Here is a 14,888-nt window from a genome sequence, read left to right as displayed (position 1 = left end):
ACACACACTCAGCCTGACAGATTTCTCAGTGCTAAAATCCAAAACAGGGGAAATCTTTACTAAAACAAATTGCATAACTCTCATAAAGATGGCAATTTCACTCAGAAGCTAAAGAAGGATGTAGAAAATGGACTTTAGGGGACAACGACCATCCAGGAAATCTCTCCACCTCAGCAGCATTCAGTCTTTTGACAATTTGGTTTATAGAAAGAAAAGCTTTCAGAAATACGCTTCCATATAAGATAGATACAAGTTTTTTAACTTTTTACAGAAATATATACACATACATTCCAGTGGCTTTCACTTCAATTATATTTTTATGTCACCTAGAGACAAAAGAATTCAATTCTATCCTAAAATATAGAATCTGTTCTTTATCCCAGAGTACATGTTGCTGAAGAAATTCAGCTTCACAGACCATCTTGCCTAACTGCACTGTAAGGATCTGAGATATTCTGCTACCCAGGCCCAACTCCTGAAGGCAGATTTTTAACACAGCAGCACTTTAATGTTACTGGAAGTTGATACTGCCTGTCATATAAAAGAAGAAAAAACCTAGAAGCCAAATACAGGTTCATCAAATTTCAGGTGATATCAGGTTTTAAAAAAGCCCACAAAAATGCAACAAACCAAAAAATAACAGGATGAATTTGATTTTTTCTTATAAATTTATTTTCAGACTAGGGACATTATTTAAAGCTAATCATGTAACTTCCTTTTTTTTTTAATTATTTTTTTATTTTTACAACCACAAAGCACTCGTTTCATAAAATTAGATTTAAGGATAGTACACGTCTTCTATCAATTTATTTACCTGGCCAGAGTATCAAACTTCTGTATCACAGAAAAGATTTTTGCAACGATGTGAAGTATTACTATCAGTCTATAGACAGAAACTGATACAGAGCAAGTCTGGATGCTGGCTGTGGAGTAAATCTAGAATTTCTGCATCCCTACCCAATTGTCACCATTAAACTCTCCTTTTCTCTTTCCTTGTCCATAGAAGTATTTTTCAGTACAGTATGCTTAAGCCAGGCAGGTCAGCTATGCAAAGCAAGGAAAGATGATCTCATAATAAAAAGTGACTCAGAATTGCTGAATTCAACTCCCAGCATTGGCAGCATCTTCTGTGTAACCCTACGCAAGCCTCAAGTCTACATTTATAAAACTGAGATTATTTTCCACACTCCCCTCCTCCCTGATAGATGTATAGTGAAAAAATACTTTCATGAAAGAGAGTAGCTGCTCACATTCAATAGAAAGAAAATATGGAATGATCATGCACAGGCTAACTTGCAAGGTGCAGTTAACTATACATTTTATTTTAATCTTTCTGTGCCTTATTGGGTAGAATAATTCTTCCCTTACTTCACAGTTACAGATTCTGTATCAGTCAGCAGAGCTTTAGCTTCTCCTGACAGAGTTTATCAGTACCTTTCTTAACAGCTCTGCTAACTGAGGGTGTGTAAGAAGACTCTCACCAGCAATCCCCAAGTGAAGTGATTATTTCTATCACTTTGACAAGCTGTTTCAAAATATTTGGCAGACTTGTGCTTAACGGAAGCCACAGGCACCACTGGCAAGGAAAAGCTGTTATCAAGACACTCCAAACTTAACAGCAACACTGGTTGAGATCCATTTACCTGAGGAGCACTCGTTGCTACCAAAAAGGCATTGGTCCTTCCTGGGTGATCATAATCATGCATGGCTGCAGCTACATAAAGAGCCATCAGTTCAAGGGCAGGGATGTTGCCAGCCAGGCATCCATAGCTGTCATCTGTAGGTGTGTATGTCTTCGAAAACACATAACCCATGTGGCCGTGAGTGATTCCACTGTCAGAATCTGAGCAGAAATAAATAAATTAAAACAATAAAAACATCCTCACCGCTTTTTTTCAGTGACTTACTGAAACGGATAGAAGCAACAAAGCAGGGAGAGAAGGAGCAAAATTACAACACATAGCAGCAGAGTGAAAGCACCCTGGCCTCCAGGCTTTCTGATACAGTGTGCATGATCCAGTGCAATATGGCAAACAACTGGAAAGTAACCATTTCTGATCCCACCTGGGGATATTCCAGCCATCCAGCAGAATCTGTTCTCAAACTCTGCAACCTACAAGCATTAAGACACGGATTCACAGGCATGCTGGAGCTTGATCTTCGCACTTCTTCCTCTAATTTTTCACCTAGGCTAGTAAATACAAAGTCATCATATAGACTAGTCCAATACGAAGTTCTAGACTTTGAATCTTTGCTGATAATCCTCCTATCAGCCTGTTTTTGAAGCAGCTTGAACACACCTATCAGAGACTGAGTGAGATGCTTTGCTAATTTACTGCTTGAATAGATGTTGCATGCAGTCTAACAATGTCTTTCAAATAACAAACACCAAAAAGGTGCAGGACTCAACCCCTGTTATTCCACCTTTTTCACCTCACCTACAAAAACATCAACAACCCTTGCAAACAAATTTTTCCAGGAATAAAAATGTTTCCCACCCCACCGACACATCATGAAGAGTTTCACAGATGATATGCATGTGCCATACAAACACCAAAACCAACCAATCAAAGAAAGAAACAAACAACAATAACAACTACAAAAGAGCAGAAATGGAAGTAGTTTCTGCAGAAAAAACTCTTGCTTTAAAGTGACTCTCTGAGAACTCCCATAAAACACAGACAGTTCCAGTAGTTGCTACAGCTGACCTGGAGAAGTTAACATAAAGATGCAAAAAGAATAGTTTCCTATAATAAGCAATCATAAAGCAGCAGAAGATTGGTCTTGCAAGTTGGTTGCCAAATGGTAACAAGTCTCTTTAGAGGCAGTGGGGAAAGGCAAAAAACACTTCATGACAGCCAAGCAGCAGCAAGTGCACGGCACTACCTGCATGCCCCAGCAATTTTGTAATAGCAAAACAATGCAGGGGTTAAGGATGAAAAATCCTTCTGAAGTAGCATTGAAAAGCACTGTTAATACAGTTTGCCTAGAAAAACTCCCCAAATGTTAACAAAGATCTGCTGTTATACGTGACAACGAAGGCTTGCATTCCCACATCATTATTAGGTTTTGGAGGACCAATTCCATTCTCTCCAAAGTTACACAAACGTACTCGAACACCTCCTACATCCATCGTGCTACTGAACTTAATAGTCTATACAATAACAAGTACTGCATGCAATCCTCAATTCTTGGCTTTCTTACAGCAAATTTTGTGACAGAAACTTCAAGAATACAACATAAGCACTTGCACACATAAATATACCTGAATCGCTTGCTGACCCGTGGTCATTAATCACAGTTGGCAGCCCCGGGATGGGCTGAGTTGTCAGGTACCACACGGCATGTAGAACATCAGTTGCATGGATTCGGTTGTGATCTGTGATGCAAAGAAAAGGACCCCTCCGTTAAACAGGAAGATATTTCCGACAGAGGGATATCAGCACCATCTAGTGGGTATCTCGTGCCAGTCAAGCGAGCAGAGGCAAAGCAGACTTTATCAAGAGCGTGAGAGTTGTTTTGGGTTTTACCTCTTCACAGAAAGGAAAAACAGGTAGGTGAATTAATTTTGTATTAGCCAAAATATTCCTCTCTACTAAGAACAAAACATATCTAAGGAAACAATTAAATAAAGGGCTAGACTCACAAAAATTCCAGACACCATGAATAGTTAAATATTTTAAACGTAAAGAAATGGCTCCAGTAGGACAGACAGATAGTGGGACTTCTACCTGTAATATCCTCAGGCTATAATCTGCTGTTCCAAGTCCCTGATCTGGTTCAAACACAAGGAAAGATTTGAAATTGGGTCTCTTGCTTTCCCAGAAGAGTCCAAAGCACCTGTCTGGGAGGCATTTCAGGGAGCTTTCCTCAAATCCCTCCCACTGTAGCTGTTCCAAATGGTATTTAATATTTTGACAGAGAGACTATATGACTTCTTAGAATGATGTTTCATATATTTTTCTGTGATCGTAGAGAAAACAGCATCTCCTGTGTTCCTCAACACTGGGCTTATCTGCCAGCTAAAAAAGGAAGTAATAACTCCCTCCATGCCCTTTGAAAACAACTTTCTTTTCCAGTTGAAGTAGTTTGAATTAGTAAATAATTTGAGGATCACTGAAAACAGGTTTCTCAGTGAAGAAATGGTTCCCACTGAAAAAAGTATCAATATGTAGTTGCAGAAGAAGAGGATGCACTCATGTACTTGGAATACTTTGTTTTAGAAAGCTCATCTCCCTTGGTAGCATAGCATTGCTACTGTGTAAAAGTCCAAGTTGCTTTTGAGGGGTAAATTTTTCAAGAAACTCCAGTTGGGACACGGGGCTACACTTGAATCATCAGTAAACAGTTCTTTACCTGATGGCTTTATGTGGTTTCTGGCTTGGAGTGAATTTGCCATGAATTGGTATGAAACAACATGAAACACAAAATACATGAAAAAAATCCCAAATCATGAGAGGCTGGAGTTCAGCACCAGCCTCTTACTAGAGAACCATCCATTTGGTTATGATGTAGCAGAAGAAAAAAAGTAGCTGCTATAATGAGAGAAGAAAGGCTTCAATACCAAAGTGTGTGGAAAACCCTCAAAACTTTAAGGAAGCATCATTATGTGCTGGGAATTTTTACTTACAAGGTATCTCTCGGTATCCACATTCCAAGGCATGAAAGTAATTCATAAATTCCCTCACTGGTATTTTAAAGGTTTCAAACAGTCCCATGTCTTCAAAAAGCCTGTATGATACCTGAAAAAAAGAAAATAAAAGACCCCATGTTGCCAAATAGACCAGAAAACCTCAAAAAAATAGATATAATCTCCTTAGGTCAAATAACTCCATGAAAACCTGCTTTCCTAGTAGTATTTTCTGAAGTTCACCTGATCCAGCTACAGCTGCAGCTATTTGCATTTCCATAGGAATGTGGCTACATAGCCAGACAGAAAAGCTATTAGTACCAAACAGTCCTCCTCATTCCTTCATTACACCCTTCCAGATGTTCTTCTCTTCCTTTCAGGCATATGCCCTCCCTGAAATTTTGCAAGCACCTCAGAAACCTACACACATGATGTTCAGAGGTCTTCAGTGTCTTGGGAAAAATTTCCCCACAAACTTCTCCAAGGAGCATCCTTGACTTACTTCCCAGAAAAGTGGGAAAACTGACAAAGGGGGTAACTATCTGGATTCTATGCATTACCTCCTTTCCTTTGCTCTCATTTTGGAAGTGAAATGGAAAAAATGACCTAAACAGGATTCCAGAGGCAGCAAGTGGCTTAGGAAGCAGAGCTGCCTCAAGTCTTCCTGCATGGAAAGATGACTGCAAACATCCAGGAGAGGATATATTGGAAGGGAGAATGAGATGGATCAGTGAGGAGGTGTTCAGGAAAGACGAATGCTCAGAAATGCAGACAGCAGCTGCTGCAAAATGGGCACCTCTGAAGACAAGTTTGAACCTGACATACAAAACAATGGGGCACAGCAAAATCACTGCCTGACCTTTTCACTTCTTTCAGAAATTGGACCCTAAAGCCTTTCAGCTTCTTTATTTATTTACTGCTGTTAGCTGTTCTGTCCTTTTGATGCCATCTGTCTGGTAATGAACTGCCTAGAGCCAAGCAGTCTGAAGCACATTTGGATTGATGAGTGCTATATGATAAGAAATGGTTCCAAATTACCTTTTGTGTTTTACACCTGAACATAAATCAAACATCTAACCACAAATGTTTCTTTCTGTATATTATGTATATAAATTGGGACCTGTGAGCTGCACCTAAAGTTTGATGAACATAAACTTCAAATGCCCCTCTGCTGTGGATTTTTACAGTAAGAACAGGAAAAAAGGATATGAATTTGCAGCATTAATGATCTTCCCTGTGCCTTTCCTCACAGTCATTCCCTACCAGGAAAAACGTTCATGTGAACTAACTCTGGCAAAGCACTACAACAGGCAGTGATGATGCAGAGACAGGTTGAGTGTGATGTCTGACCCCATCTATGATGATCCTCTAATGACCAATATCTGACAGTTCTGCTGTGTGGTTCTGCTGGTGACCCCAGATCTTACTTCTGTTCCTACCATAATTTACTGTGCTCTGGAAGACATGAGCTTAAAATAAAAGGTAGGGCCTACAGAAGGCAAAACTTTATTCTCTGAAAACCCCACGGGACCCTCCTGTACTGAGGCAGAGTGAAGAAAGTAACCTTATGTATAATTTGAATTAGAATCTGCATAGGACACTTTTTATCTATCTGGAATCATGGCTTAAGTATTTCACCTACAGAGAGCTGAGGAATCTTACATTCTAGTTTTGTATCAGTGAAATGTAAGCTTCTTATTTCCATCACTACATTTCTGTATAAAAAGAGGAAGCATAAAGAAATATTATTCTGCATGACAAAACCTTACTGTTCTGTACTAGCAGTACTGGACAGGTATCTTAAATAAAGCATGTCATAAAAGCATGTTTTTCCTTCCCTTGGATTTTGAGAGGTGGGTAATTCCAGACTTGAAAAGAAGCAAAGCTGACTGTGATGGCTATGAATGACAGCTCTTCCACAGCCAAGAAACTCATCTGTACATCTTGGTTGTTTTTCTGTCTTTCTCTCTTACAAAATGGAGAGAAGGCAGAGGTAAGGGCAAGTCAAAAGGAGGAAAAAAGGGCATTGATGTCTTCCACAAAGTCAACTACCTATTTTCTTTCATTAAAAAAAAAAAAAGAAAAACTGTGCACCTTTGTTTATTCATTGCTCTGGATTAAACATTTTAAAATGCTTCTGTCTTTTTAAATCTGTTCTTCCCAGCCCACATCCTCTTTCATGAGCTCCCTGGGAGTTAGAATCCCATGGGCTGAGCACGGTGCCCTTGCAGCCAAGGTGTGGTCCCTGCTCCAGGGACAAGCCCAGGGAGGCTCCAATGGCCCCAGGTGCTTGGCAGTGGGTGCCCCACACTGCCCCTTCCCTCCAGCCTTCATTTGCTGCTTGTCTCTGCCATGATTGCTAATGCTTGAATGAATCATTTATAACTCAGATATTTCTGGCAGTGCTGCCTGAAGAAGGACAAGCACTTCTGCATGATTTGTAATGGAAGCTGGTTTGGAAACGGGGTTTGTTATTCACATGTAGCCCATCTCCTGGCTGTTGCAGGCACACAGGAATGGCTCTCGTGCAAAGTTTAGATTAGCAATTCCCTTCTCATTGTCTGCAGGCAAACCTCTTGCATTCCTTTTTTGTCTCCTGTATTTGCTTTCTTCAGATGTGTGCTTCTTTGAAGTGGCTGGCACCTGTCTCCGGCTCTGACAAACACAGCTCCTCACAAGAGCTGCTGTGGTGATCCCAGGAATATCCCATCCCCCAAGGATTGATCTCCCTCGCTCCTTCATATCTGCAGTTTCTCTCTGCAGAAGCCATGTGTGATGGTGAGGTGAGCACACAATCCTCTTGGCACCACCCAGGGACCAGCTCCCAGGCCCTGCAATGATGCCACCCTGCCCCGACACTGCTCCTGTACTGCCAGCATAGGAGCACCTCCACTTCTCATCTTTATAGGCCCAGCAGCAAAAGCTAAACCTTGACTTTAGCCTATTCTTTTTTCACGGTATTTGCTTTCCAAGGCAAATAAGTTTAATTTCCACAGGTTTTAGTTTTATAGGAGCTGTGAGAAGGGTGTTAAGTGTGACTGAAGTGAGACTGAATGTACATTCCTCTCCAAATCCTATCATGCATAGTTGTTACTGCCACATTTAGAGTGCTTGCCACTGTACTTTGCAAAGATGCTTTTGTGGTCACTGACTGGTTTAGGGTATTTTTATACGTCTAAATCAATTTAACATTCCAAAAAGAAGAAACAGACATCTCAAGCAGCTTTAAAGATGCTAAGCCAGCATTTGCTTTCTAAACTGAATGCATCCCTAGAGGCACGTGTCAACTCTGCTTTGTTCCAACCCATAAATTTAACCTAGCAAGACAAACATAGTTAATTCAGCTTGTTAATTTACTTTTTTTTTTAATGGATGAGTCCATTTAATATCAAGATACAGAGAATAAATCATTAGACCTATTGTTTTCCCTTGTTTAAAGTATCTCAGGATTTAAAAAATACAGAAAGAAAAAAAGTACTTTTGGCCGGAGAAAAAGATTTATTTATTTTTGTTCCCTTATTTCTGAGAGTAATTTCATAAGAAATATCTGAGTAGGTGGGAGAAAGAACTAAAGGATCTATGTTTTATGAACAAGGCTGAACTTGCTACATTCTCCTGTTAGGGAGTGGGAGTTATTATAAACAGCTGTTACAGAAAATGTTGAATTTTGATCACAAATATTATTTATTACAGCTTCTCTGTTTTATTTTACAGGCCTCATTTTGTGGCACTGTGATGTGTATAACATCCTTAGAAGCTGTGCAAAAAGAAGATTTTGGGAAAGAGAGTGTGGAGCTTTAGAGCAAATTGAGGGAGGCACAGGGGGATTGTCCCCAGAGGCACAGAACTCCATGTAACTGGATAAAGTGCTTAAACTCTTTAGAGATACCCAGGCAAAACCAGAAAAGTTTTGGATCACCCAAACTGTTGATTAGTCATGCCTTTAAAAGAAAGTTCTGGCCTTGTGTTTAATTTATCATTCTATTATTATTCTATGCTATTAGAAAAAACCCTGACCAATATGATCCTGAAGAGTATTTTAATCACAAACTCACTGTCTAGTGCAAAAGTGTCTCAATAACCATCACTGAATTTATATCAATATCCACATCCAGCCACACTTTGCCTATTTCTCTAAAATTAACCTAGAGACTTGGCAGGCTGGTCAAACACAGATGTTGCTTGCCAAGCTACAGAACACTAAAAGGCAGACAACAGAATATATTTGAATTCATGCCATGGTTTTCCTTGTTGACCACTGGATAATTGAATAGAGCTGAATAATAGGTAACCACCAAGGGACCGTGATTTGATACAGCATTCTCTGGTGCTTGTTACACTGAGATCTCCCTGACACACTAACCTCTGTGTTTGTGGGGGGTGTTAATTGTCCCTTATTGTACTAATTAACTTTATCTCCTCTCCAGCACTCATCACTGCATAATGCCTTGTAAAGTGGTACTGGTTCACTCAGATTCTCTTGGGCTTGTTTTCCTTCCATCCCTAAATAATAATAAAAATTATTTGCCTTTCCTGTTTAATAATCTTCAATACTTCCATAAGAAAAAATGGCTAATTTGTCAGTGTGCCAGGAAAAGGGGCATAACAGAGTAGAAAGTTCAGCCAGGAAAGTGATTATGGAAGTGACACTAATCCTGCTGGGTAGAGACAGGCTGTGTCAGTAACTGGATTCAACTCCCAGAAAGGAATAAAACCCTGATAGTTCTGATAACTGAAAGAAAGACTAGCAAACTAGACTAGCAAGGACTATTTTTCCTCCCATTTCCTCAAACCCTGCTCTCTTGCATAACCTGACTGAAATCTCCTGTATAAAAGAAGAACAAAGCTCTGTATATCCTGCACCAGTTTGCATATATTTACTGTTTAGCCCTCCCATGCTGTACCCTATGAGAAATCCTTTCACCCAGAGCTCAGTAAGGGGTGGCAGCACCTCCTGCAGATAGAAGAGAATATTCAGAAAGGTTTATGTAAACTCGCTGGCCAGAGGGCAGCAGGCAAAATAGGTGTGTGGTTTACCCTTTCACATTTTTAAATTAAAAAATACAGACATTTAAAAGTCAGGAATGTAGTGAGATGGAGTTCATATTGTCAGCTTTGAATTAGGTGACAGGGATCATGACTGGATGACCAGTTTGTAAGTACAATGGGTCTTAACACTACTGTGTCTAAATCTGTCAATATTCTAAGGCAGACACTGCAGACAAGATATACCTCTCACCTGACTGAGAATCCGACCACATTTCTTTCCAATTTTTTCCACCAAATCAAAGATTGGGAAGTTCCAACTATTTAGCTGCTCCATCAGGGGATCCAGGTTGTCCATAACCAGAGGCTCAGGAGCAAGTACAGGCTTGTCCTGTGCCAGAAATCAGAATAAAGAGGAGCGTTAGTTCAGTGAAGCATCTCATGCAAAACATTATGCTCTTATCCCATTAGCATCATCTGTAAGTCGATGGTACTTTACTCAGCTCAGCGGAGATGTCCTCATTTCTACCAGCCCTGCAGCAAGTCACTCTCCTTTATAATGTGTTTCACTTGAATGAATCGGAAATTCTGTATATGAAACATCAGTGTCTGAACTTATCCATGAGACACATTCATTCATTCACTCATGGGAATCATTCATTCTTTTCCAAGGGAATCTGTCTTCATTGTAAAATTTGCTGCAGTGCAGAGGGGAAAGCTCTCAGTTTCTACTTCTCCATCAGGACTCATTCATTACAATCCAACAAGGCTAATGGAGCTCAGTCCAACTGAAGACTTTTGCTTCTTAAATGAAACCTACCTGTTTTCCAAGTCTGCAAATAAAAGATGGATTGTGCCCCTCCTTTCACATTTCTCTCTGTATACTTCCTAGAATTACATTTTACTAAGAAACTGCAGATGAGTAAATGCCAAAACATTTCAAGCAAAATGCCTTCTCTCAGCATGTCCAACTCCAACAGATTACAGTAAATTTTTCAAGAGCTCATGCCAACTTCAATTTATTAATTCAGTTGTACAACGAACTGTGGAAAATGTGACTAAACAAAGCTTTTCCTCTGCATCTCAACCAAGCTTACAGCTGAACACAGCAGCTGTATCAGCACTTGTTCACCATACTGCAATGTTCTTATGTTTAAGACATGTACCAATAATAATATCTTGCAGCACCCTCAGAGCAGTGTTCATTTATTTTACAATAAGGACCACAGTATATATTATTAGTGAAGACTGCAAGCCCATTGAGAAGCTGAAGTGGCTGAACAGGAACACTGTTTATCATGCTGCTACTCAGAGAAGATCATTTATCTTCCTTTCAACCCCATTCCCTTTAAAGGAAACTAACACAGAGGCCAAACATTTCAGAAATGCCTAATGCTAGATCCACAAACTTTTATCCATCAAAATAGATGGTTGGTGTTTCATAAGCGGCCAGTGCTTAGCGGCCCTCAAACATTTCAATGGTTCCTTTCAATTCTTGAAAGTTAATCCTCCTGCTGCAATTGTTGCTTAAAACCATGATCACAATCTTTAGACAGCCCTATGGTTTGGTTGTTTTTTTTTGGGGGGGGTTGGGTTTTTGACAGATTTCAGCTTTGGTTTGGTCTTTTTCCCACTCCATATCAGCATACACTCAGTCTATTGCACAAGTGGGACTCAGACAAGCTACCTCAGGTGGTGTCAAGGGATGCAAGATGATGGTCTCAGGTGTGTAGGACCTACAGACAGATCCCTTTCGTGTCTGCTCCTTGGAGCAATCTGTCTCGTCATCGTTTTGCACGATGTCACTGCTGTCGCTGTTGTTGGTCTCGTAGTCAGAGGTGGCTTGCGCAGGATCATCTACAACACAAATCACAGAGCTCGGTGTGTGAACGGCAACAATTCCACGAAAGGCACCCCATGACCTTCTGAATAACAGCAACAGGATCTCTGACTCATAATACATATGTGCTGCTTGGCTGGGTCTGAAGCTGGACAATCTGTCCAAAGGCATATACCCTGCAGAGTGTAAAAAACGGGACCAGGGACTGAAGAGTAAAAATATTTTGAGGGCTGTTACTTCTGTTGATTAAGTTAAATGAGGGAAACCATATTTCTTTTATATTTTAACTCCGTTTTTCATTAGCATTTTGTACGTGTTATACATACAAAAAGGCAAGAAGCCTCAAAGCCTCACCTACATATGTTCTCCCTTCATGACAGACAAGCACGTCTGTCCTTTCATTACTGGATTTGAAGGAACAAGGTGTTTTTGACAGACAAAGAATTACCTGTTCTGTTCAGGGTGTGTGTGGTAGCATCATTTCTATTTAGTGTCTCATCACCAGCTTCTATTTGGTTATAGGGTCTGCCACAGCTGAAATACATCAAGAAATATCCACAGTATAGAGAACCACATGCATCAGACAGTATTATGTAAAATGATTTCCGGCTGACAGTGTAAGATTATGTCATACAGTATAAGCCATGGTCCGGGGTGCATTCTCCAGACAAAACTACATGAGAGAGCTGAAATTTTATTGGAACTCAGGAAAGGAGAAAAATACAAAAAGAGCTTGAATTAACTGGCCACCATCATTAAATTTGTGTTGCCAAGAGTAAGCCTGTAATATGTGATTTTTATTTTAAATTAATTTTTTACTCTCTAAATTTATCAGTAAAAAAAGAAAATAAGAAAATATCCCCTGGTTCTGTACTCCAGCTGCCCTCTAAAAGTGACAACATACCAAGCACATAAGAACCAAGGAGGCAGTTTGGACAGAACATGAGGTGAGTGATCTGACATCCATACATCTACCAAAGAAATTAGAAGACAGAGTTTGTTTGCTTCACCATTCCCAGAACAGAAATTCATTCTGGGAGGGATCACCAGATCATGGCCCTTTCAAATGTCTGGCTCTTCCCTTCCAGTAAAAAAAGCTTTATTCCTTGTGTGTGATTCCCTTTAAGCCTTAATTGTGAATTCAATACCAGTGGAACATTTCAAATGATAATATTCCAATATGATTGAGTCTAGGACCTGAAGAAACAATGATATATCATGAAAACATGAGAGAATATAACAAATCTGAAATCTCATTTAGCAGTATTATATCAAATCTGTCCCCAAAAGACTGACACTTTAACATTTCTTTCTCTGGTTTGAGTCAGTATTTTGAGGCATATCTCACATATAACCACCTTTGAAAAGCAACTATTACAAAATTATTTTCATCGGTCAAACTTTGTACTAGAAACTTTGTACCATTGTAAGTTCAACATGTAAAAATGGCTGAAATCCTGTGCCAGAGGGCTTTTGACTGGGTCATCCAGAACACATCCTGGAGCTTGATATGCCCTGCAAACACAATGAATCCCTGAAAGACTTTTAAATAAAAATGTAAATCTGTCTTCAATGATACCTGTACTGCATAGCCAAGCAAATAAAGCATGTATCACTCAGGTTGCTAAACCAGATGAAAAAAAGTATTAATTTCTCTGTCCCGCATTCCTTGTGATTTCCATAAGATCAATGATAGAGAGCCTTTGATTGGGTATAATGCCACAAGGCTTTTGCATCACTATGAGTGTACCTCTTTATTTCCTGAACATATGCAAACTCACACTGATTTAATATGTATGGTCCACAAAGCACTGTATTGAAATAAAAAAAATTACTGAGCTACCCAGCAGCACACTTGAAATCTACTCTGTGTTGGAAGTAAACGTGCCCATGCAACTTTAACTCAATCCCTTCATGCACAGGCATTATAATACCCTCCTTAACTTCAGGATTGTTTAATATTTTTTGCACAGGATTCCTGCCTCATCCACTAAGCAGAATTAATACATGATTACTTACAAGTTATTTTACTGGGATTGCCTGGTGTATGTTCCTGTTTACTGTGGTTTTCAAACTGTGCTGTCCTACCACATTTCACCTTGTTAGTAAAAAAGAAGTACAGTAAAACTGCCATCTTGATGCCACTGCCTGGGTGGATCTGACTTAAAACACTGAACCCATCAAGAGTTGACTTCCTCTTTTGTTGTAGGGGGGGGGATTGGTTTGCTGGTGGCAGAGGTTTGCTGACTTTGCATTACTCCCCAGCAAGGCAGGGGTTTTGGCAGTAAACATAGCAGGTTGTACACCATGAAGACTAGCAACCTACTATGCAAAAGCTCAGACATTAAAAATTTACTTCCAGTGTTAGTTTAACTCTTACAACTTGTTAGCTCTTTAATTTCTTTGGTATTTGAGATTTTTTGTTTTGATTTTGCCTACATTACTAATGGGTGCATTATTTGTGTGCTGTTAATTCAGCTTGTATCTGTGGATTTGACACCTCTATATACTAATGGCTAGAAATGTGACAGTGCTTGTAATTTTTCAACAGGGACTTAAAGACTACTAGCACCAGTAGGTGCTGATTCTATTAGCAAATGGCACCATAATATTTTAAATAATATGTTTTTTCTCAAATAATCAACAACAAAGTCTGTGTCAGCAATGTAACTATTTGCAATGCTTACACAGTCTAAGCTTTTGAAAACAAGCAAACTGAAAACCCAAATATGCTATATAACCTACACAGATCCAATAAGACAGCATCCACATTAAAGTTAATGAGCATTTTACCAGTGATGACAATGAAATCAAAGTTTGCACATATGAAGGAAATATGTTTCATCACTATCTACAACAACCTTACATTGGTTTTTCTGACATTTTTAACACAACTGTTAACCGTTCTCTTTAATAGAAGGCTTCCAGACATAATTATTACTTGTGAAAGTAATATTTTGTTGAAGTAGTAATAAGGACACAGCTTAATAAGACAGTAGTACCTCTTTGTTATATTCTGTTGTGTAATACAGTTTTCATTTCAAATGAATCAGTCCAAGTCCCAGTTTTGATACAACTTTGGAAAACTTTTAAAAGCACTTAAATTTCTATTTAGTTACCTAAACCCATCTTAAAAGCCTGTTGGGATTCCAGTCTGAACTGCAGTGAGGATGACTCCCTTGAGCAAACTTGCAGTCTCAGTTTTGACTTTCTCACACCCCCTTCCTTGCCCTGCACGCAGCGTCCTGAGACACATCCACAGCCACGTGACTGGAGTCAGAAAGGAAAAACCATTTCCAAAGATAGTCAAACTTGATAGCATTTAACCCAGCCTCAGATGATGTGCTGTCCACTAATCACAAATCACTCACTGCTACGATCAGAAGTGACATCTAGTGAGTAAGGTAACCCTGAAACTGCACTGGAACAGGC

At 39.5% G+C, this 14,888-nt stretch overlaps 1 protein-coding gene across 2 annotated transcripts in view; it reads right to left on the bottom strand.

The window, feature by feature from the left end:
• Positions 1 to 14,888, bottom strand: part of PDE3A (phosphodiesterase 3A) — an 86,472-nt gene that overhangs the window by 16,454 nt on the left and 55,130 nt on the right. For both annotated transcript variants that reach the window (XM_027699724.1, XM_027699725.1), the window contains exons 6-11: positions 11,905 to 11,990; positions 11,304 to 11,473; positions 9,870 to 10,007; positions 4,631 to 4,742; positions 3,266 to 3,379; positions 1,644 to 1,843 (exon numbers count right to left, since the gene is read on the bottom strand). In XM_027699724.1, the coding sequence (XP_027555525.1) occupies positions 1,644 to 1,843; positions 3,266 to 3,379; positions 4,631 to 4,742; positions 9,870 to 10,007; positions 11,304 to 11,473; positions 11,905 to 11,990 (820 nt within the window). The remainder of the gene's footprint in view (positions 1 to 1,643; positions 1,844 to 3,265; positions 3,380 to 4,630; positions 4,743 to 9,869; positions 10,008 to 11,303; positions 11,474 to 11,904; positions 11,991 to 14,888) is intronic.

Source organism: Neopelma chrysocephalum, unplaced genomic scaffold (genome assembly GCF_003984885.1).
Source record: "Neopelma chrysocephalum unplaced genomic scaffold, ASM398488v2 Primary Assembly neopelma1_139, whole genome shotgun sequence".
Lineage (NCBI taxonomy): Eukaryota > Metazoa > Chordata > Aves > Passeriformes > Pipridae > Neopelma > Neopelma chrysocephalum.
Note: the sequence above shows the minus strand (reverse complement) of the source record. Positions and strands in the feature narration are given on the sequence as shown.